Source organism: Motacilla alba, chromosome 1 (assembly GCF_015832195.1).
Source record: "Motacilla alba alba isolate MOTALB_02 chromosome 1, Motacilla_alba_V1.0_pri, whole genome shotgun sequence".
In the NCBI taxonomy this organism is placed as follows: Eukaryota; Metazoa; Chordata; class Aves; order Passeriformes; family Motacillidae; genus Motacilla; species Motacilla alba.
The window spans coordinates 108,899,844-108,921,296 of NC_052016.1; the positions used below are offsets into that span (position 1 = coordinate 108,899,844).

The following is a 21,453-nucleotide window of genomic DNA, read 5'->3' on the forward strand; positions in this document are numbered from 1 at the left end:
TGTGAGAGAGAAGTGGAACTCCACATAGCAGTGTCACACTTCTCCCCAAGGCAGAGTGCCAGACGGATCAGTCAGAGCAGCACGCACAGATCCGTGCGTCTGGAAGCTGAACGCACACGACGAGCAGCGTCTCGGCAAAAAATATGTGAGTGGCACGCTTTTGTTTTAACACAGTAAGGGAACGTACAAAGCACACATTTATACATGTGTGTGTGAACCACGGACATCTCTTGGAAGCAGGGCACTGATGTGCAGAGAGGGCAAGACTGTCGATGCTTTTACAGCCTGAGTCAGGAGCTGAATCCCCTTCAGATGGATGGAGCTGCAGTGGTCTACACACACTTAAGACATGGCTCTCAGAATAAAACATTCCTTTTACAACTCTGAAGCATAAGCTTAACTTATGCTTTCTGAAAAGAAGACTTTTTCCTAAATGTAAGAAAACAACGAGGCAGATAATTACCCAGTGCTGACCACCAGGCCCAGGCCCATTCCCTGTAACTCGTGAACTTGGGGGTACTGTCGTTGTCAACAGGAGGGCAGGCACCATGGAATCACCATCCCTATTAGATGGGATGTACCTACACCAAAGGCTTGCATTTCCTACATCAGCAGAAGTCTAGCTGTGTCTGCCTCAGCTTTGAGCCTGCATCCTGGAAGCAGCCAGTCTGTGGAAGACAGTTTATCTCAGAAGGGGGGACCACATTGCTTTGGCTTCACCTCCTGTGGGCTATGCACACACTGCTAAGCAAACAGGCAGAGGAAAGCCAGACCTGAGTACTTCTGCACTTTCAGGTTGTGGGATGCACAGGCCCTTAGCATCAGTATGATGTTAATGTTACAACTTTAGCCTGCCAGGTCTCACTATGGGATGCACGGCTGCTTTCCACCCAAAAAAGCTTTTTCAACCAGTTATCCTTGCATTGGTCTGCAATCTCTAACTGCAGCTTGCCCATACCCCAGAGTGTTTGTTTAGTGAGAACAAGCACTGACAAAGGTTAATAGTTTTCCCCATATGATGATGATTAAGGTAAGTTTCTTAATAAGTCTCTGATTAAAGTAAGTTAAGCCAATTTTTTCTCTTTAATCTTTAAGATAGGCAAATCACACCCTCCCACTCTGATCCTTCAAAGATACTCAAGAGCTGATTCCAGGTCAGTGGAGCTCAGGGACTCTTCTCCTCCTCCTGCAGAGATGTCTTAGCCCCAGCACTCGATAGGGCTCCCACGCACAGACAGATGCTCTGCCAGCACCCATGCCCAGAGGTTACCCTTTTCTAAAGCTTTCACGTGCAAAATGAGACAGCATGTTATAATTTAAAAATTAAACTGCTCCGAGGCAAGCTGAGAAGGCTCTTTCATTCCCTGTTAATAAAAACTATATGGACAGTACAGGGGAAAACGAGGATGGAGTTAACTGTGCTTGCTAGATGTGTGCTGTGAAAACCGCTGGCCTTTCCCCAGCGCTCAAACACGTCTCCAAACACAGAAACGAAAGGACCCATGTTCCAGTGCGTCCCGATGAGACGCCTTGCGGACACATGGGGCTGCAGACTTCGCCACTGCCTTTGTCCCTAACCGCTTGGGAGCAGGCACAGGCTGCTGCTTCCCCCCACTGCCTCTGCTCTCTGCGGTCTCCTCGGGTGCCCCTCCGAGGGACCGTGGTCAGGTGTGGGGATTCCCCTCCCGCTCCGGCAGCGAAAGGCTCCTCTGGCAGGCGGGCGTTCCCTGCCAAGGCTGCAGCCTGCGGAAGGGATCCCGTGTGACTGGGTTTCCCTTGAGACGCCTTTCTGCTCCCCTGGAAGCTGCTCCGCCTCTGCCGCACGCAGGGCCCGCGCCCTCTTTAACAGCTTATGAGCTTCCCCATCTTGTGGAGGAAACAGCTGAACCGAAGCTCACCGCGTTAAAAGGAATTATGAAAAACCTCAGTGTGAGGCAAGAAAAAAACAAATCAGGCTTTGGCGCTGGTTCCACTGGGGCTCGAACCCAGGACCTTCTGCGTGTAAAGCAGACGTGATAACCACTACACTATGGAACCGCCACGCATGTGGAGGCTTACAGCACTGCCCCTATAGACGGCACTCTAGCCACACCTCCTTCCCTGGCTGATGACGGAAGTCTGGTATTTTCTCTTTAATTGCTGGTTGATTAAAAACAAATGTAAAAGTTAAAAATTACTCTAATGCGTTTTCTGCCCTTCTGATAGCTACAGAGGAGCAGTGACGGCAGTGAATCAGCGCCCGGTGAGGCTCCTGTGCCGCCGAGTGTTGGGGGCAGCGGCGAGCCCCGCTCTGCCCGGCCGCACACGGCGCTCAGGAGCAGGGAACGACCCTGGGGCGTGCGGGCCACGCTACAGGGAGCGCTCCCTTTCCCGGCATGTATTCGGCACACGCATACCGAAAGCGTTCGCTAAAACTCTGCCTTCAGCCCGTGTGCTCCCAACGCCATTGCCACTAGCCCCGCTTCGGGAAGGGCTGGCAGCCTTCCTGCGCATCCCGCTGCTCCTCGCATTTGCTCAGCTGCTCGGCTCGCCCCGAGTTGGGCTGGATTGTCACGTCAGGTTGGCACAAAGTGTGGGAAGGGCGGCCTGAGCTCCGGGAGAGCCGCAGCAACACCGCGGCTGCTCCGGGGGAGCCCGGCTGGGCGGATTTCCCCTAAGCCGGCCATGGGAAGCTCCTCGCTGCTTACAGCGGGGCGCTCCAGCTCTCTTCTCAGCGCGGGAGGGACGTGTAGGCGATTTCTTCGGCACTAGGAGCCTGTTTAAAAAACATAAGGCAGCGAGAGGCAGGAACGCCCGGCTCTTTCCGATCCCCCTGAGAGGACGGAGGGTTTTCCTCCCGTGTGTGGCCGCCCGGGGGCGGCTCCCGCCGCCGGCAGGGGGCGCCCCGTGCTCGCCCACCGCCCCCGGCTCGGGCCCGCGGCCTGTGCGGGAAACGCCTCCGTGAGTGGGTGTTCGGGGTATGTATCCATCCATCCGTCCATCCATCCATGGAGCTTCTTGTCACCCCTTACGCCCCACAATAATCGCCGTCTTCCCTCTGTTATGTTTTACCCGCTGTTTTGCACTACTTGCGCCGCCTCGGCGCTCACCACACTGCGCCTCGCCTCGCAGCTCAAAGGGAGTGGCTTGCAGGAGCACAAATTAAGGCACCTGGACTATGCTTACAGGTCAAAAAGCTCCAGGTAGAAATTATTATTTGGAATATAAAAGGTAAATTTGGGAGTTTTCAGGAGTGTGGTGCTTGTAAGCAAAATAGGAATTGTTTGTGGCTGAATAGCATAGTTGACATGACTTTTGAAATTAATAATATTTTGCTGAAGCAGCAGATTTATTTACTCTAACAAAGTAGAAAATGTTTCATTAAAAGCAGTTTAGTAAGCATTAGATGAAAATAGAGATGAAGACAGTTATTTCCATAGACTTGATGACCCCTAACCCTGTATGTGGTTGCATTTATTAGTTGGTAGATTCCATTCCTTAAAAAACAACTTAAAATATTTTTTTAAAATCCTTTTTCATACTGATCATTAGTGTGGGAGTCAAATCTGTGTGCTCTCCTGACCTGGAGAGCCTGATTTGACCTGGAGAGCCTGATTTAAAGGCTTTACCCCTTTGGCAGAAAGACAGCCTGACAGGCCTGAGGGCACCAGGACGTAGGGTTTACACTGTGTGTGGAGCTTCTGGTTCACCAGACCAACAAAATGCACATCAAGCTTTTGTTAGGCAATTCTTATGGCCATTTCTTTTTCCTCATGCTGCTTTACTAAGATCTGTCCAACCCTGCGTGCTGTAGATAGATAGCTGTCATTTCTATAAGCTCTAAGTGGAGGTTGAAGCTAACGTCAGGGAGGTAGAGTTGTGTAAATTAGGTCATTAGTCATTGCTTCCCAGAATAATCTGCATTCACCTGATAATTTGGGAAACTTTCTTTAAAAAAAAAAAAATTGTTCCCATTTTTTGCAGAGGGTATCCTGATGGTTTCATAGTGTTCTGGTCTAGTTTCTCAGTCTTCAGGAGCTTTGAGGCCCTACCACTGCCTTTCTTTACCATTTCTGATTCGGTGTGCTTTTTGCCAAGGATGCTAGTTTTGATGTCTTTTATTCACCTTCTCACCCAGAATTGTCAGCGGGGGAACGTTTCTTTTCGTGTTCACACAAATTAACCTACTTTTTCTAATGTGTGAGCACAGATTTCGGTCATCTCACTGAGTCAGGGTTTAAATTTGTTCTGGACATTAATTTCACAATTTTTTCTATTAGGTTTTTTTCCTTTATGTCTCCGGGCATCCAAGTTTCTCAGTCAGGGATTTTTCCCCTGGCTAGTACTTTAGAATACTTTGCTGGGTCATATAAAAATACTTTTTCAAGCTCGGTAGGACAAGAGGAGGGAAACCATGCTCAGAGCTTAAAAGGAGCACGTTCCCTTCAACTGTGATTATCTTCATCCTTTTGGAAAAATATCGGTTACATCACTTTGTAGTGGGTGCTTCTGAGAAATAAGCCTGAAGCAGAATTTGAATTATGTATGTGGAATGCCTGCATGAAGACTTGCTCAGGAGGTTAATGTTTCTAAAGTATTTGGAAAACAGAACAGGTGCAATTACATCGAGAAGGGCTGCTTTTAGGGGGATGCCCTGATTTCTACACTAGCACCATGACTGGGTTTTTTCTTGTCATGCTAGACTGCTCAATCCTATATTGTCAGAGTTTTTTGGCCTACTTTCTGTTGCAGCTGTTGATGCTAAAAGTCTATTCAGCATATTAAGTGTGTGTGTGATACATGACTGCTGAGCAAAAAGTCAGCAGTATGTGTGACCTTGTTGATGGGACTGGTATGTTCTCTTTGCCCCTTGTAGAAAGGAAAATGATGTTGTCTCCTTGGACTTGAACGAGAAAGGTTAATTTGGAAAGGACATTTGTGTTTCCTCAAGTTGCATGTTATTGTGATCCCCACACGTAACTGGAGAGGTGGCTCAGTCCAGCAACACTGACTCTTTATCAGGTTGCTTGGTCATGTCAGATCGCTGAGACAGAGGACAAAGAAGAGAAACAAAAAAAAAAAAAAAAAAACAGTCCTAAAGAACCTAGCTGCTAAGGTTATCCCTCTCCCACTGATCTTGGATGAAATGTTTCTGATGGTTTTATTGGCAATTGGAGCAAACCTCTCATTATGCAGAGAACTTGGTAAATGCCAATAGAGATGAACTTATCAGGCACAGTAAATGTTTATAAATAATGTGTATCCCAAGAGTACAGTGGAAAGAGGTTGTGATGTATTTTTGCTTGCACGCATTTTGGCAGAGCAGCGTGATCATACATAAAAGATTAGCTGCTGTAACTCAGATCAGGGAAAGTGCATCCTGCCGAAAAAACAAACATCAAAACTGTTCTGGGTCATGCAGAATTATTGCGCTTGGTATGCTTTCCATTTACTGTCTTGTCTCACAGGAGGGGAACAGCTTTGAAAGTGGAAGCTTGTGTCTGGGACTCCAGAACCTCAGAGGACTAGCTCAGTCATTCAAATGACTTCTGCTTTGCTGGTTTGGCATTTGAAATATCTTTTGCACCTTAATAAAAGTCTGTTTCAAAAGGGGATTTGATCGCTCTGTCCTTCAGAGTGTTGGTTGATGCCTTTAGAATTGTCACCACACTGATGACAAAAAATTTCTGTAATGGTATTATTAGACCTTTGGGGAGGGGCAGAAGGATGAAGATATTACTTTACCTCTATTCTCAGAGATCTTTTGTTTCTATCCAGTTCTGGAGGGGCTCCATCCCCTGAGGAGGTTTCAGAGCAAGGGCACAGTGGTCCTCATCTTGTGCCCATGCTCCTACTTACATGTGGTAGGAGCTTTTTAATAACCTGTGGTCCTCTTTGGACCCACAGGCCCCACCCTGACCCCACAGAAATGGCTGCTGTGCTCTGTTCCATCACTACACAGCAGCAAGCAACCTCGCCCTGGCTTTTGGAGTGGGGCAATGGTGTCCTGATGAACGTAAATGCTGATGAGGACTGGGCCCAAGACTAGTGGTGATCCTACACTATCATGCTTCTACAGACATCTGGTTTCGAGTGGTTTGGCGGGGGATGTGTTCAAAATCACAGTGTCCCCATGCTGTCCCTGCACTGCCAGTGGAGCAGATCCCTGTGTGAGCAGTGGGCAGTAACAAATCACCGTGATGGCTCTGCCCTTCCCTGGGGGTCCTGTGCAGTTACTGGGAGTCAGGGGTCAGCGTGGCCAGGAGCTGGGTCAGAGATGTGGGATGTGCTGCCAGAGGTCAGGGTTGGATTTCAAATCGTGGCTTTCTGACCAGAGCAAGGCTGTGGTGTTCGCAGCTTCTCCAGTCCCTTCCCAGCAGTCACACAAGGGGAAGACGAGCCAAAACATGAACCGGGTCCACAGAATTCCAGTCACACGTTTATGGTGAGAACATGTGCATGCATGAAGAAATGAACTGGAGGCATTAGCACAGTGGTTCCCAACACAACATCTGAGTGCTTCGTAGTTGTGCGTTATCTGGGTATGACTGAGTGATTTGGAGAACACTTTTATATATATCCCTTGCATGCAGGTGCAATGCCTTGTGCTAAACTCTGTATTTCTTTCCTTAAGGGCTTTCATAACCATGCCAGTCACATCAGATAACCAAATAACCTGGACAGCCTTATGTTTTATTCCAGCGTGCTAGATCTGCTAAAATGCAAATCATTGCCTCAACACAGCAGAAAGGCCGAAAGAGATCATGTGACTTCAGATGCCAGGCAGATAACTTCAGCCCATCCCTTTCTCTGCCTGAGATTCAGGAGGCATGGTGACAAAACAGCTTTTCAACACGGAAACAGCACAGCTGGAGGGCTGCAGCCATGAGCTTTCACATCAGGTTGGACGATGAAAACAACATTTTCCCCTGACTGTTTCTGAAGAGCAGCGTTCAAGAAATTTCCTCTCGGGAAGCTGTGTAAATAGGTGGAGAGCAAGTACATTGCAGCTCCTGAGCTCCAGAGCCCCAGAGAGAATTGGAGCACCTGTTCTGCACAGCTGCACCCCTCAGGGGTTGCTTTCTCTTAAAAAAAGAATCTTCTAAAGGTACTCTTGTACAAAAAATCTCGGTATTGCTGAAGCAGAAAGAAAAAAAAGGTAATATCTTTGGGTGGGGTATATATAGATATATATATTTAGCTCACTTTTAAAGAGCAAATTGACAAAATGAGAGATGTATGTGGCATTATTTGTGATTTTACCATATGAAAAATCACTGTGCTTCAAACTATAGTTTGACCTGGACTGAATCACTTATCCAGAACTTCTGAGTAGAGGTGAAATCAAATAGCTTTGAGACTACTGTATTTAATGTAATTTTTGTTTTAGGAAAAACAATTTTTAATGTATTTTGAACCTTGTTCTGATGCTTAATTTAAATTTTATGAAAATCATGCTGAAGCATGAATTTAATTTTTAAACTGGCTCAGATTTCAACACTTGTTTATTCCAAAGATTTGCTTTTTCGGGATGTCATTAAGACCCTGCTCATTAAGTGCAGGACAGTATGTGATCCAGCTTTTTGCTTAAAGGGAGTTAACTTTTATGTTCCAGTTGGGTTCAGTTTACTATAACAAATTACTATTACAAATTTGCTTCAGGATTTTCAGTTTTCCCCTTGTTGCCTAAAGGAATCTCCCCCTAGAGGTGTTTAACATTTCTGGAAAGTGGTATGATGGGTTTGCTTATTCTTCAAGGTGAAGAAGAATGTGTCTCCCATTTGTCCACTTGTATTTGCTATTCCTCCTCTTTTTAAAACAAAATCTCTCTAAAGTCTTGCTGTACAAAAAAATGAGGCTGCTTGCTGTGTTTATTTTCTGCCCCCCCAAAAAAACCAAAACAAAAACCAAAAGTAAATGTACCCTTTATTGATTATAGGTAACATGAGCTGGTCTTCTCCCACCATTTTTTTTGGGTTTGCGTGCAGTTCCTGAGCTCAGGGATTGCTTGAATTATCTACATGTTCACACCTTGCTCCTCTTGCTTTCATTTCTTTTTGCAGTGCATTTTTTGGCTGAGGAATATGAGTCCACCTTAAAACTTCATCCTGTTCTTCATCCTATTCTCTTTCAGGCTTTGCTGGCTTTCTGGTATCTTACTAACATTTGGCCAGTGCTCAAGCCACCACATGCATCCCATTCCCTATTGATTCCTGGCCCCAACTCTGAGGTCTGTCACCATGACCACTTACAGCAATCATTCCATCAGCTCTATATTGAGCCTTGCTTCTCTGAGCAGGCGGAGGAATTCTCTGTTAACAAAAAGCCTTTCTCATTTCTGTCTTTCACATCTTTATAATCACTGAAAGTCACTTAGAAATGTTAGATTGCTCCACGGATGTAAAACGATGGAGACCTAATCACATATTGATTTGTTTATGTTTGATGTTCTCATATCAACCCCTTGGCAGATCAAATTCGGTGTTGGTGTCAAAATTACTGCTCCTGTGCCATAGCCAGGTTCCATTTCACTCTGCTAGTTGACTGTGACTGCTTCATCCTACTTTCTGCAGGGTCGGACTTTTAGCTAATGAGATCTTCAACTCATCTCCAGATTCTCATCCTTGACAATCCCAACAAGACAGTTTTGGAGACCTGTTCTTCTGCAGGTTCTAACCTGAGCGTTGTGATTTAATGTCTGGGTTCTCTAGGATATTTTAGTCTTTGCAGCTTCATTCCCTCAGCAATGCACAGAAGCAAATCCCTGACAAAAGCATATTATGGCATTTCTACATTCTCTGCAGTCCTAGTTTCCAAAGGAAAACAATTCTAAAGGAAATCCATGAGTCACAGCAAGATAAGAAAGAAATATACAAGATAGCATCAATGGAAAGCCACTGTCATTAGAAGCATCCATCCATCCATCTGATCTTTATGCAGAAAACTGTCTCTATCTTATCTCCTCCCCATGTACATGTACCTCCTAAGACATGTTATGGGAGGAGATCATAGCTACCTCTTCAAAAATATGATTGAGAAAAGGGGTGAGTAGTGAAAGGAGGCATATTGATTAAGAGAACTGTTGAAACAGCTTCTAGGGAAAGTAGCACAATTATGGAAACCCCATCCCAACAAAAATAAAAGGAGGAGCCTTTCATTTTTGTTTATCAAAGGTAAGAAACAAATGAAAAGACAGAGAAGTAAGAACTTAAATCCTTGTGGCTCTTATTCGTACAGCTCCCATATCCTCAGGTTTAACCTAGTTTACACTTGTCTGCCAGTAGCACAGCTCAAATAATTTTAAAAGATAAGGTGTTCTTTAAAGGATGGCTCTCTGCCCAAAGACGCTGCTGTCTGATTTCATTGAAAGTCAGCTATAAATCTTTACAGGATTTCCATTTTCCTTGAGGCTGCGGCAGCCTGGTCTTTATGTGACTGACAAACTAGAGGCATGATTGATTTGGGGCAGCGCCTATTACATCCCAACCAAATAATGCTGAGCCATATTCTCTGTAAATCAGGCTCTCAGCAGCTCGTGTTCTCAACCCCAAATTTTGGAGCACTTGCTGTGTGTAACCTTCAGCAAATCCTGTCCAGGAAAAAGCAGCATGTGCCACTCTGGCTTAGCTTTGTGCATGTCCTTTGGCATGATTGCAAAGACATTTTACTTTGCTTCAGTGGATGGGTTGTGTTTTTAGTGCCTGACTATCATAAAACTGGCTTTTTTGCTAAACTGAGAGAAATCTAGCAGTTTTTTGAATTACGTCTAAAAGTGGGGCAGATTACTGACTTGTAGAAATTGAATGCCTGCTTTTTAGTCAACATGACAGATTCTCTCTTAAAGGTAAATCAGTGGTAAAATATCCTGAATATTAACACAGCGTTATATTTCAAATTCTCACCCAGCTACCTTGTGTCTCTTGCAATGCCTTGGTAAAAAGCCCAGCTTTCCATTTCATCAGCCAGCATTTGGGGGGAATTTTGTAATGGCAAATGATTCTTCACCAGACACTGCTACACTGTGTGCAGTAAGTAGCTCATGAAAATTACTCTCCTGGCCTGGAGTCTGGGCGTGCAGGTTGGCAGTGAGGATGGCTCCATAGCCCCTTGAGAAGTTGTCATGAAAAGGTAGTTGAGTGTTCACCCTGTCCATTTTAGAGTGCAGATATTTGGGACTGAAGGTGGTGATTATTCCCCTGGACTAGCCCTTTGATGGTCAGATTTGGCCTTTTTAGGAGGTTTAATGATAGGATATATCTGTGCAAGTTTTCCTCCAAGCTCTGAGTGTATGTTTGAGTCTTCATTTATGGCTGTCACAATAAAATTTCTGTCCCTATGCCTTTATCTTTTAATTTCTTTGCTCAAGGGGATTGTAGAAGTCCATGAGTTTAGAGTTATTTGGAGGAGAGTGGTGATGACTGGGAGGAAAACTGAAGTCATTGAAAGCAGCCCCTCATTTCTTGGGTCAGCCCATTGCTTGCTGTGGTTTGGAGGGAGTCCTGAGAGGTGTGATGGTTCTGTTTAGGGTTCCCGTTGCCCACGTGCTGGGCACAGGCTGACCTGTCCTTTAATCAAGAGTCTAACTAGACCTTGCCTAGATTGCAAAGTCTGTATTGCCCTCAGTGCCAGTCTTCAGATCACAATTCAAGTCACGGCTGGCTTGTTTGAGATGGAGTAATGAAGGCTTGAGATTCTCTTAAGAGGGTAAGTGAGGAGATGGCAACCAGGAGAGCAAGAACTGTTTGAAGAGAAGACAATTTTGAGCTATTAGAAATATCAGTGCTGTATTTGATGCTGCCAAAGCCATTGATGGGCTCAAAATTAATGGAAGAGCACTTTTTTTTGATTTCATGATAGCTCCTTCAGAGGGAAATAAAGCAGTTCATTGTGTGGGAAAAAAAAACCTTAAAATCCTTCTTTCCTGAATTAATTACTGACTCATAAGGAGTCAGACCCAGCTCAAGTGTAGGATACCCTTGTTTTGTGGGACCCTGAAAAAAAGCCCCAGAACTACAAAGAGTTGTGTTATATTAACATGACAGCACAGGAGATCATATATAATAATAAATGTTGGTATCTGCACTTACAGACCCACAACTATAAGCGTTTTCTAATTATTGAAATTGAAAATCACCTAGTTATGCATTTATGTTTTTTTTTTTTCTTTTGTATCCTTTTTTGATTTCTGCTTGTAAAGACAAAGGAAAACAGTAGCTAAGCAGTCATTTTATGCTGATGAATTTCTCCTTTATTTTAAAATTCAAGTTAAAAGAAAAGGAATATAAATGAAACAAAACAACAGATAAAATAATAATTTAGATAAATAATTTAGATAAAATAATTTAGATGTCAGATGCATCCCTGGAGATGAAGAGAGAGGGGTCAGTGTGATCATATAAGAAATCTTCAGCTAAAACAAAGTTCCGTATCTAAGAGCATCAGTGAATTTCTTGTTGCTTAGAAATTGATCCATTTTGTATCTCAGAGGAATTGTATTCATTTGAATTTGTTGATTAGAGAGTGTATTGCATTAGCAAGTGATACTATTTAGTGAAGAACTGAGCAAGTGCCAGGAGAAAAACCCGAAAGACCTCACTTCAAAATGTATTTTGTTCATCTATTTAATGAAACAAAATATTTTCCTTGGATTGTTTTCAGTAGAAAAGCAACAGAAAATGGGATTTTTATTTAAATGAAATCTGCTGATGAAGTGATTTGCTATGGTTCTGTCTGTTCTGGTAAATTTGGTGGTGGTGACACTGAGCGATGAAATGATAAATGGGGTGGTAAGGCAACTTTTCAAATCAATGGAGTGTTAGGAGGATTGGGGTTTTTTAGCAGTACTATCACATGTAATTTAAAATCTTTAAAATTCTGCAGTTCCAATTTTCAAATCATAGGAATGAAGTAATGTGTCTCCACAATCCCTTGTCCCCAGTAGTAAGGCTTTAAATAGCTATTCTTCATATAAGAAATCACTGCTGCGCATTAACACTAAGCTAACGTGTAAGGAGTAAACTGTATTAATTACTAAGTTAATTTCTCTTGACTGCAAGTTGACAGTAATCAGATGTGGGGAAAAAAAACCTGGTGTGGTCCAGTTTAGGTAGGGTGTGCTGTACAATAGTTTGTTGTGGACTGAAGGTACTTCGGATTCTGTCTTGTCAAGCACCATTTTCTTTTCCTCCCTATCCCTCCTTCCCAATCTCATCCCTGTTAGGCATACTAGGAAGAGCCCGGGAGCCTAAAGGAGTATAGCCCTCATCCCTGAAGGAACAACACAGGAAATGTGTACAATGCTGACAGCTGAGAGAAACATGCTTCGCATCAGCAGCGATTGAAACGGATGGGAGCATCTTTGGAACCATGGGGTGCAGCAGTTCTGTGGCTGACAGAAGGTCAGAGAATGGTGAGTGTTGCCTTTGTCTTCAGGGCAAGTGGTTGTTCTCTCTCTAACACCAGTAGAGGATTGCAAGATAATGTTCCTGTCCCCCACAACCCCTGCCCAGTCCTGTTGTCAAAATATTTGTTTAGGGAAAATTGTTGTCTAATGATTTTCTTTTTAAAACTGTGCATAGCTTTTAGATGCTGGCTGAGGTCAGGAAGCAGCTTTATGCCACCTCTAACATTGACAGATTGGGTTGTAAAAGATTCACAGCATCTGGGACAGAAGCTAAATTTCAGAGGTGTCTGTGCTCGCTCTGTCACTAGCAAAGCTTAGGGGGTAAGGTATTGAGTGGGACCTTTTATGGCTTTTCCCACCACAGGATTGGGCAAACCACCCCAATTTCCCTGCTGTTGTGTGACCCCAATAATGGAACAAGTGTAATAAAGCAGGGCTATTACAATGACTTCAAAATCAGTTTTCTGGCCTACCAAGTGCCTGGCCTGACATTCTCCCTGACAATTAGTGAGGCTGTCAGATGAAAGTCTCCACAGGACCTGGTTAAATGTTTAATTAAACTAATGGATCATCACCCTCCTTTTAATCATACCCCACCTTGGTATGAACTCAGCAGTTTTTGCACAGGCAGGTGCGTTCCAGGATTCACTCAGACTTTTTTTCAGACCCTCTGTGATCTCTTTCAAGATTTTTCATTAAAGCACAGTTTATTGGTCAGCAGAGAGCCACGTTGCACGGTACTGTGCATAGTCTTAGGACATTATTATGCTGAACAGCCATGGTTGAAAAGGAAGGCTCTTTTTGGCTACCAAGCCAGGACACAAGTGACAGGAAGCTGGTGCCTAAGAAGCAGGAGCACTTAGTCAAGGCAACAGGGATACCAGCTGACTGGTTTGAGAGCAGCCCTCAGCTTTGTGTGTGCTACTACAAAGCAGCATCAGTGCTGTATCACAGTAGTGAAAGTAGAATGGAATCATCCGGAACCCCAGACTTACCTGTAGCTGCGAGGCAGCTCTTCCTCTTTGGGTTTGCATGCTATGTCTACGTGTGCCTTGCAAGACTTTAGGGATGTGCTACTTGGGAATATTTCTGTAAAAGCTTGGAATGGGCACAAGGAGCTGTGCTCTTTCTTGATCAACAATCATCAATACACATTGATGTGGGGTTAGGATTTTGTGTGCTTCCTGGATTGTGTTTTGTCTTCTGGAGCTGCTGGATGGTTTCATTTCTGCTTTTCAGCAGCAGTCAAGTGATGCTGAACCATCATTCTGTCTGCAGCCTGAGGCTGTACATTTCAATAATATGAATTTAACAGATATCTGTTGGTGTAGAGACCTTCTGCAACTGATAACAATTTCGTTTAGAGATGCAGTTTAGCCTAGTGTGAAAATCATGTTCTGATTCAGTCCTGAGAGAAACAGTGCTGTAATAAGTACAATTAAAAAAAAAAAAAGAAAGAAAGACAGGAAATATTCTGTTAGATTTGCAACATTAACCACAGTGATTGATATGTCTTATGTGATAGCAATGGAACTGTGCCATGTTAAGTGCTCAGGACCATTAAGCAACCCAGGGGGCTTTAATGGGAAGTTTAATGGCTCTGATGCTGGAAATCTGTTTCTGTGCTGGTGATTGTGCTTTGCCCTTTAGGTACTCTTCTAAACAGAAATGTTGGTGTCAGCCTTGCTGTAATGTGTCAGGCTTTCAGGTCTGTAGTGGTGGGGACTTCCAGAAAGGACAGAAAGCAAGAGACATCTCAGAGTTTATGTAGGGTCTGAAGGATGCTCTTAGTCATATAAGGATCAGATTTCCTTCAGGCAGGAGAATTTTTCTAGGATGTATGCAATATCTACAGGATGGGAGTCTTTCTGGATTTTGCTCTTCTCTAGGCTAGAAAATTTTACCATTTTAGCTATACTGTATAATCACTAATGGTAAAATAAGCAAACAACATGTTGTTACAGCATCTGTAATTTTTAAGCATAAGCATTTTTATAAAAATGTTTCCTTTGTGTTATACTCTATTAATACAATCACTTTCCCATTAATATTTGTCCTTACCTGCATAACTATCAGTAAGGAAAAATAATTCTCACTCAGGTTCCACTCATCCTAATATAAAACTTCCTGGGATTTGTGATCAGTTACAATAATTGACTGGTGTAAACTGTTGTCCCTGTACTACAGAGCTTGTTTTTATGTTTTGCAGTGCAGGACAGTGCCCACCCCAGGACCTCTTTCTGCCACCAGGTTTTTCCCATCGTAATACATTTTTATCTGAGCAGTTAAAGGAATGTGATCTCTTTGTGGCATGAATGAGGCCTGAAGGCAGCAGGCTCTTTCTTCCAGGCTGCAGTCTTGATGATTGTCCTTCAGTGAAGTTTCCAGCAGTTTTCCAGACCATAGTAGACACAACTTGTTAAAGTGCTGAGGGGAATGTATATTCAGCACATAGTCAAAAATAGTCTTCTGGCATGTTCCATTGACTTTTTGGGGTGAGTGTTCTTTTGTTAACCAGTCTAGCTAAAACTATACCTCATTGCCTTTTGCTTGTCTATTTCAGCAACATATTCTACCCTTCAATACCATTTGTTAACTTTTTATCCTAGGATTTGAATCTTGCTGCCTTGCTGATGCAGCTCTGCAGGCAAAAACTTTCTGGTAGAAGAGGCTGTTGCAAATAGTGTCATTATATCATTGCTCATGTCACAGCTTGCAAAATCAAAGATTTTTACTGCCGCTTGATAAAGATATACAAATCCTGATACAGATACAAATACATTATTGATAGGGCAAACTGTTCTTCCGTCACCTTCCCAAAACCCATACAGTGCCCATCAGCTGAACATGACTGACTTCTTACCTGGGTACTGTCTTCAAGACAGCTAAATGGGGAAGGTTACTAACTACTTAGGCCTGAGCCAGTCAGCTAGCTTGTGATCTGTGTCAGAAGACAGAAACAGTAAAGGCATCATGTATTTTTTCAGTCTCACTTTTGCTGGGTTTCATCTTATTGTTGGCTGTGCGCAATGGACAGAACTTCTCATCTGATTGCAAAATTTTGCAGAGGCAGTGTAGGAATGTGCCCCCTATGGACAGAGTGACAGAACCTTCCTCTGTCCCCCAAAAAAGAAAGAGCCCAGAAGTTTCTCCTGGTGATCAGGTAGAAAAGTCACTGATAGGACCTTGGGGACTTCACCTCAAGTTTGGGGACAGGTAATTTGCCATAAGCCAAAAGGTCCCGCCTGGGCCATTTAGTAGAAAAGCACAGAACAAAGAAGCCAAATCGCTTTTGTGAGGTGTCTTGTACCAGGAGCACAAGCTTGTGGCACCTGGATCGCTTTGAGTTTGTTATTTTGCCTTTATTAAACCTTTTTTGTTCCTGACGCTGTCACATCAGCCTCCTGCTCCTTTTATGCCTCCTGATGAAAGCTGAGCTATTCTGGGGTGTAGTGTTGGGGTGTTGAGAGCTCATCAGATCGGCTCGAAACCCCCCGGGCAAAACGCTACAAGGCAGCGTGCATATTTTCCTTGTAGATTGCCCTGCATCCATGTGTACCCCGGTGCTTTCTGTTTTGACAGTCATTAGAGCTGCAGTCCTCATCCAGAAGTGGTACCGCTTCACCATGGCCCGCCTGGAGATGAGGCGCCGCTATTCTCTCAGCATCTTTCAGTCCATCGAATATGCTGACGAGCAGGATCAGCTACAGGTTTGTGATCTTCCATTCTTCCTATACAAGCAGTTTTCTTATCCCCAGGACTGTGGCTGCACAAACAAAACGGGTGTCTGGTGATTTCTTTTACAAAGCTGGGTCTTGATTAATAAAACTGTTTCCCTGCCTGACACATGAATTAATTTGTGTGTATTCATACACAGACATGCAGATGAATGTAACTACAGAGGCATCAGGACACCATTCTGCCCATACAACATATCTAGGGTATAAGTTCCTGTATAGCAGCTCTGTTAGCCAGGGATTGCAGGTCATTTACAGATCACTGTGGGTGATCTTAACTGTTTGTGAGGCAATATACGTGCAACAGAGATATCAGTTTCAGCCCAGTGTCAGTATCAGTGTCAGCCCAGGCTTCCTTTACGGTGAATATAGGAAATTTGGAACTTATAAACCATTGTGTTTCTCCTAGCATCTGTGTCTAAAGTCAGTTCACTGCATTGTAGCAGTTGTTTCTATTTACTGAGAAGGAAGTCTAGGCAAATAGTCTGGGTGGTGGGCAAGATGAATTACAGCTAGAAACATCAGCAGCACTGAAACAGCCCTGAAATATTTTATGAATTCATGAAGTGTCAGTGGTGAATTCATAGCAAAAAAGGAAAGGGAGCTATTTTTGTAGTAGGATGCAAATTGTGTCATTGTTGCAGGCTGATACTATGGGAATATACAGTAGTGACTTATATCCCCCTAAATGGAAAATTGCAAGTAATGGAGTAAGAAAGATATTAATGCTTGTTGGATCACCTAAACTGATCAGTGTGTTTGTTCTTTTCTTTTTCATACTCAGCTATCCAACTTTTTTACATTCATGCTGGAGCATTGTACTCATCCTGATTCAGGTAACAATAAAAATAAAAGTAATGTGGAGATTGTGTTTGAAAAACTTGATGTGAGGAAAGTTAATTTTCAATGTGATACCTACAGCCTATGGCATGTGCTGGGGTTGAGGTTTGATATCCCAAATACTGTGATATGAATTTGATCCTCTACGTGTTGACCCTGCTCACTATCTACTTAGTGAGTCAGAGCAGTCAGTAAGTCAGAACAGGTGCCTGTTGTCCTTATGAGAATATTCAGAGGTGTTCAGAGAGCTTTCTTATGTGTTACTGCCCTTCCTACAGAATCTAATTACACAGCTTTCTGTTCATGTTTTCTTAAACTGTGAGATGTGATTATTCAGGAAGATTGTGCTCAGTTGGTTTAAGGCAGGTGTAATCAAAGAGGTTGCTCTTTCTTCCCCACCACCCACCACCTCTGGCAGTTCTGGACTACGTTTTAATTTGATTTGTTCTAGATTTCACTGCAACATGTATCAGTATGTGAATGCTAAAAAAGGAAATAAATTTAAACTTCCGGAGATAAATCTTTAGAAACCATCTCAATTAAGCTTCAGTTATTCAAGGAATAACCCTTAATTTTTGAAGTATTTTGGGATACTTGGACATAACTTAGTTTTGAGGTCAAGCACAACAGAAGGACAGACTGAAAGTGATTCCTAAGTGCAGAAAACAAACATGATTTCCCTGAACAAATTCAGAATAGATCTAATCCCAGTTGAGTTAAAAATGAGGCTGTCCCCTTCTTACTGCATTACAAGAGAATGCCCTTTCTCTTTCATCTGGTCTAGCCACGGGTTATTCCAATTAAAATTTGCAGAAGATACTTTGATAGCAGGATAAAACCACCATCAAAACCTTAAGTGGTTCAGTGTTCTAATGACGACCGGTAGAAATTGCAATTTTTCTCTCTTAAATACTTTAGAGTGCCTAATGCTCTCTGTGCTCTGCAGAAAAATAAATTACATTTGAGCCTTGCTCAAATGGCAAGGCAGATGATTCAACAGTCCTCCCTTTGATTTTTTTCCCATTACTGCCATATTCTGTGAAAAAAAAAGTCTGCTTTAGTCATTTAACTTCCTGGGAAGGAATTGGCAAACTTGAAGAAAAACAGATACTGCTCACTTTTTGTTTTTTTTCTACTTTTTCATGCTGATGGTGCACCTCTGTTCAGCTTTTCCACCTGAATGGGAAAGAAAAGAGTAGTGCTAGGTCTGAGATTTGGCAAAATATTGTTAATCTCTATTTTTATTATAATATTGAAATGGAATTTTACAGCTGCTTGTTGTAGATATGATTTATCCACCTTTATTAACAGTGTCTACTGACAGAAGGAATAAAGGTGAGGTGTCTCAGATGACTTACTAGGGCCCAGGACATTGCAGAGCACACTGCTACATGCATGGGCTGTTCATGTGCAGGTGGAGATGCAAGCCTCACCTGTGCACAGGGAGGGAGATGGAAGGTCCTGTGGGCTGCTCCTCATCACCACTGCACAGGTGACCTGTTTCTTGGTCTTGTAGATATTGGGAATTGCAGATGTGGTTAAGGCTAAAACACATGATAACATGAATATGGTTTATGGTAAAGCATCCCTTTGTCTTGCTGACTTAAAACTTCCATCTTTTAGGACTGATGTTGTTAAGACTTGACAACTGCTCCAAAGGCTTTATTTTTGTCTTGGTTTGTTCCCCCTTTCTAACATCGTGTGTTACAGATACCAGAACCCCAAACAAAACAGAAAAAAATCTGGTGTATGTTTAATAAAGAGGTGGCCAAGGCTGCCTATGCAAAGGAGCTTAGATTTTTTTTTTATGAATTGTGTATCAAATGTGTATTGGGTTGGGGTAATTTTTTCCAACTGCTGACTGTGTGCATTCTTTGCTTTAAGCTCTTGATTGCTTGCCTCTGGAAGTGACCTTTGCAGCACTCATGCCAGCCCCACTGATGTAAGCAAAATCAGTGCTGAATAGAGGGATTCTTAAAGAACTGCTTCTATTTCTGCTGAATCACCATCTTAAGATGTGAACCAGAGTGAATGTAAACATAACAACCAGAGAGGCTTCAAATTGACTTTGCTATTCTCAAGCATTTTCTAGAACCTGCAATTCTCTGGCTTTTTATCTTTTTCATTAGTGTGTGCTCACTTAAATTAGAGTGATAGCATATGGCTAAAAAGCTGTCTCCAAGAAGACAGTATATAATATTCTTACCAAAGAATAGGTTGCCTGTTCTTCTCAGTATATGATAAGAAAGTTACCTGAAATTTTTGTGATCTGTGTTTTTCCTTACATTATAAACTACTCAGCCTCCACCATTAATCTTGTTACTTTCCTCTTTTTAATCTGTTTTTTTCAGATTATGTTTTTCAAAGAAAGAAAGCAGCTGCCAGCTCATTAACACAGTAGTGCTTTTGATGTGATTGTTTATCTGTTATACCCTAAAGCTTTTTTCATCCTCTCATTCTCCTTAAGATGTCAGTGTAGTTTGTGATTGGGATTGTGATTATTATATAATAATAGAGCTGATTGTCTTGTTCTGCTTCCTATTAAAGGCTATTTTGCAAGGGTTTGTGAGAAATAAGAATAAAACCTTTTTCTAACTTACACTTTTCTCCCTCATTCCTTGAAAAAATCTTCCTGCCTTCTCAGCTTTCAATGGAAATCTCTATGGTCAGAGAAAGCTGGAAACTGCCTTTCCAGCAAAAGATGACCCATTTACTCTCTTTTATGGGCACATTGAGGGTGAGAACACTGCAGATGCATCCTGAGAAAAATGGTGGGACTGGGAATCTAAACCTGTTCCTCTCAAGGTCACCAAGGCACCTCCAGGAGCCTTCCTTCAAAGGGAAACAAAAAAAAAGTGTTGCTTTTCTGCACTTTCATTCCCCATGATGCCTCCCTTACAGCTTTAACACCCTTCCAAGATGTTTTACACTGAGTGATTCCTGCAGTGGGGAGTAAGTTATAGCTGCTTGCAGTTTGCAGCACCAGGAATGGTGTGAAGGAAGAAATGTTTGAAGCATTTTAGAAACCTCCTTCCTCTTTGTAGGCTCAGTCAGTGTCCATTTGGTTTTGACCTGAGTGCTGTGGATCAGTATCTGGCTTATGTAAGAGCACTTCTCAGGAGTCACAGGTGCTCTCAGGTACCCCAGTGGTCAGGCTGAAGGCACATAGATGGTGGCAGAACAGAGAAGTGATTTCAGAGCTGCAAAAGTAGCTGATTCCTGGTTACCCTGATAGTGAGTACGTCCTTGGCAGCGGCAGCTTTGACTTGCCTGAAAAACTCCCATGGCAAGGTGATCTGGTCAAGAGAATCAGGCCTTTTGGCTTTCTGTGGCCAAATTGACTCCACTTAGCTCGGGGCATTTGTGTTTAACATGGAATATGGCTGTAGTTGTTCGTGTTTTGTTAGTAGTGAAGGCTCAACTCTCTGAGCCTGGGCTGGACCTCTGGTGTCAGAGTACAAAGTAGGTCATTGCCTGTGCTCCCTCTAGTCAGTGGAGAGATGATGCAGATGCTGGCAGAGAATGTTTCATTCTGTCTCGACATGTGTTCCTGAACCAGGCAGGCCAAGGCTTTTCATCCCTGTCTTTCAGTATGAACTGAAAGAGCCTTGACAGCTTTGACTAGAACAGCAAAATGTGAGGGGTGCTGAACCCTTCAGAATTAGTCCTGCGTGGGGCATGTGGTGAGCTGGGGAACTTGCTGGACAGCGTGGTGATTCCCCAGGCTGCGTTAGGTCATCCATTCCTGACTGCTCAGAGATGGGACAGTCATGCTGTGCAGGAAGAAGCCTTAAAATCCAGCTGAAAGACAACCTGTGGAGCCATAAGCACACTCTAAGGGTAGTGACCGTGACTGGCTTTTGACGACTCATCCAGAAGTGGAAAATGGGCTATACTTTGCAGAGATATGCCCTACAGGGAGGGATTGGGTTTCCCAGCCTGAGCGTGTGCCAAAATAGAAGTGAGTCTGTGAGGAAGGCAAGTACGTGTTCAGAGGTGAAGTGATGGATGGATGGATGGCCTACTGTGTGCTGGAAGGAAAGGCAGGAGTAGGAGCAGGCATGGGCAGGTGTGTGCCTGGCTTGAAATGCTGAGAAGATCACTGACTCTGAAGGAGTCAAGTCAGATGAGGACAGCTGGTTAGAACCGGCAAGAAATGAGGCATTTGGGTGGTCTGAGGAGTTGGTTCTGTAGTCACCCACTTCTTGGGAAGAGGGGTCCAGAGGGAGATACTGTCCAGAGGCCTGCTGCTAGAGCTGGAGCAGGAATAGTGCAAATGTGCTTGGCTGATCGCTGTGTGGGAATCAGCAATTTCAGTCCATGGTGACATTCTGGTGTCCTGCCAGACAAAGCTGTAACTGTGGTGGAAAATCAAACTGCAAATCAAACTGCACTTGGTGAAAATGGTGAACCCTGAGCACCTTGCTGTTACTTGATGCCTTAATCCATCTAAATGGCTGAGCATAACATTGCACTAGCACTGAAAGTGCTAAT

At 43.4% G+C, this 21,453-nt stretch overlaps 1 protein-coding gene and 1 non-coding gene across 2 annotated transcripts in view; one reads left to right on the forward strand and one right to left on the reverse strand.

Moving 5' to 3' along the window:
• Window positions 1-1,964: 1,964 nt before the first annotated feature.
• Window positions 1,965-2,037, reverse strand: TRNAV-UAC. Its single transcript has one exon. It is a non-coding gene; the product is annotated as a tRNA-Val (tRNA).
• A 4,576-nt stretch (window positions 2,038-6,613) lies between these two features.
• Window positions 6,614-21,453, forward strand: part of PPEF1 (protein phosphatase with EF-hand domain 1) — a 38,827-nt gene continuing 23,987 nt past the window's right edge. The window contains exons 1-4 of the mRNA XM_038134175.1: window positions 6,614-7,138; window positions 12,200-12,388; window positions 15,965-16,092; window positions 16,904-16,955. Coding sequence (XP_037990103.1) covers window positions 12,346-12,388; window positions 15,965-16,092; window positions 16,904-16,955 — 223 coding nt within the window. The 5' untranslated portion in view covers window positions 6,614-7,138; window positions 12,200-12,345. The remainder of the gene's footprint in view (window positions 7,139-12,199; window positions 12,389-15,964; window positions 16,093-16,903; window positions 16,956-21,453) is intronic.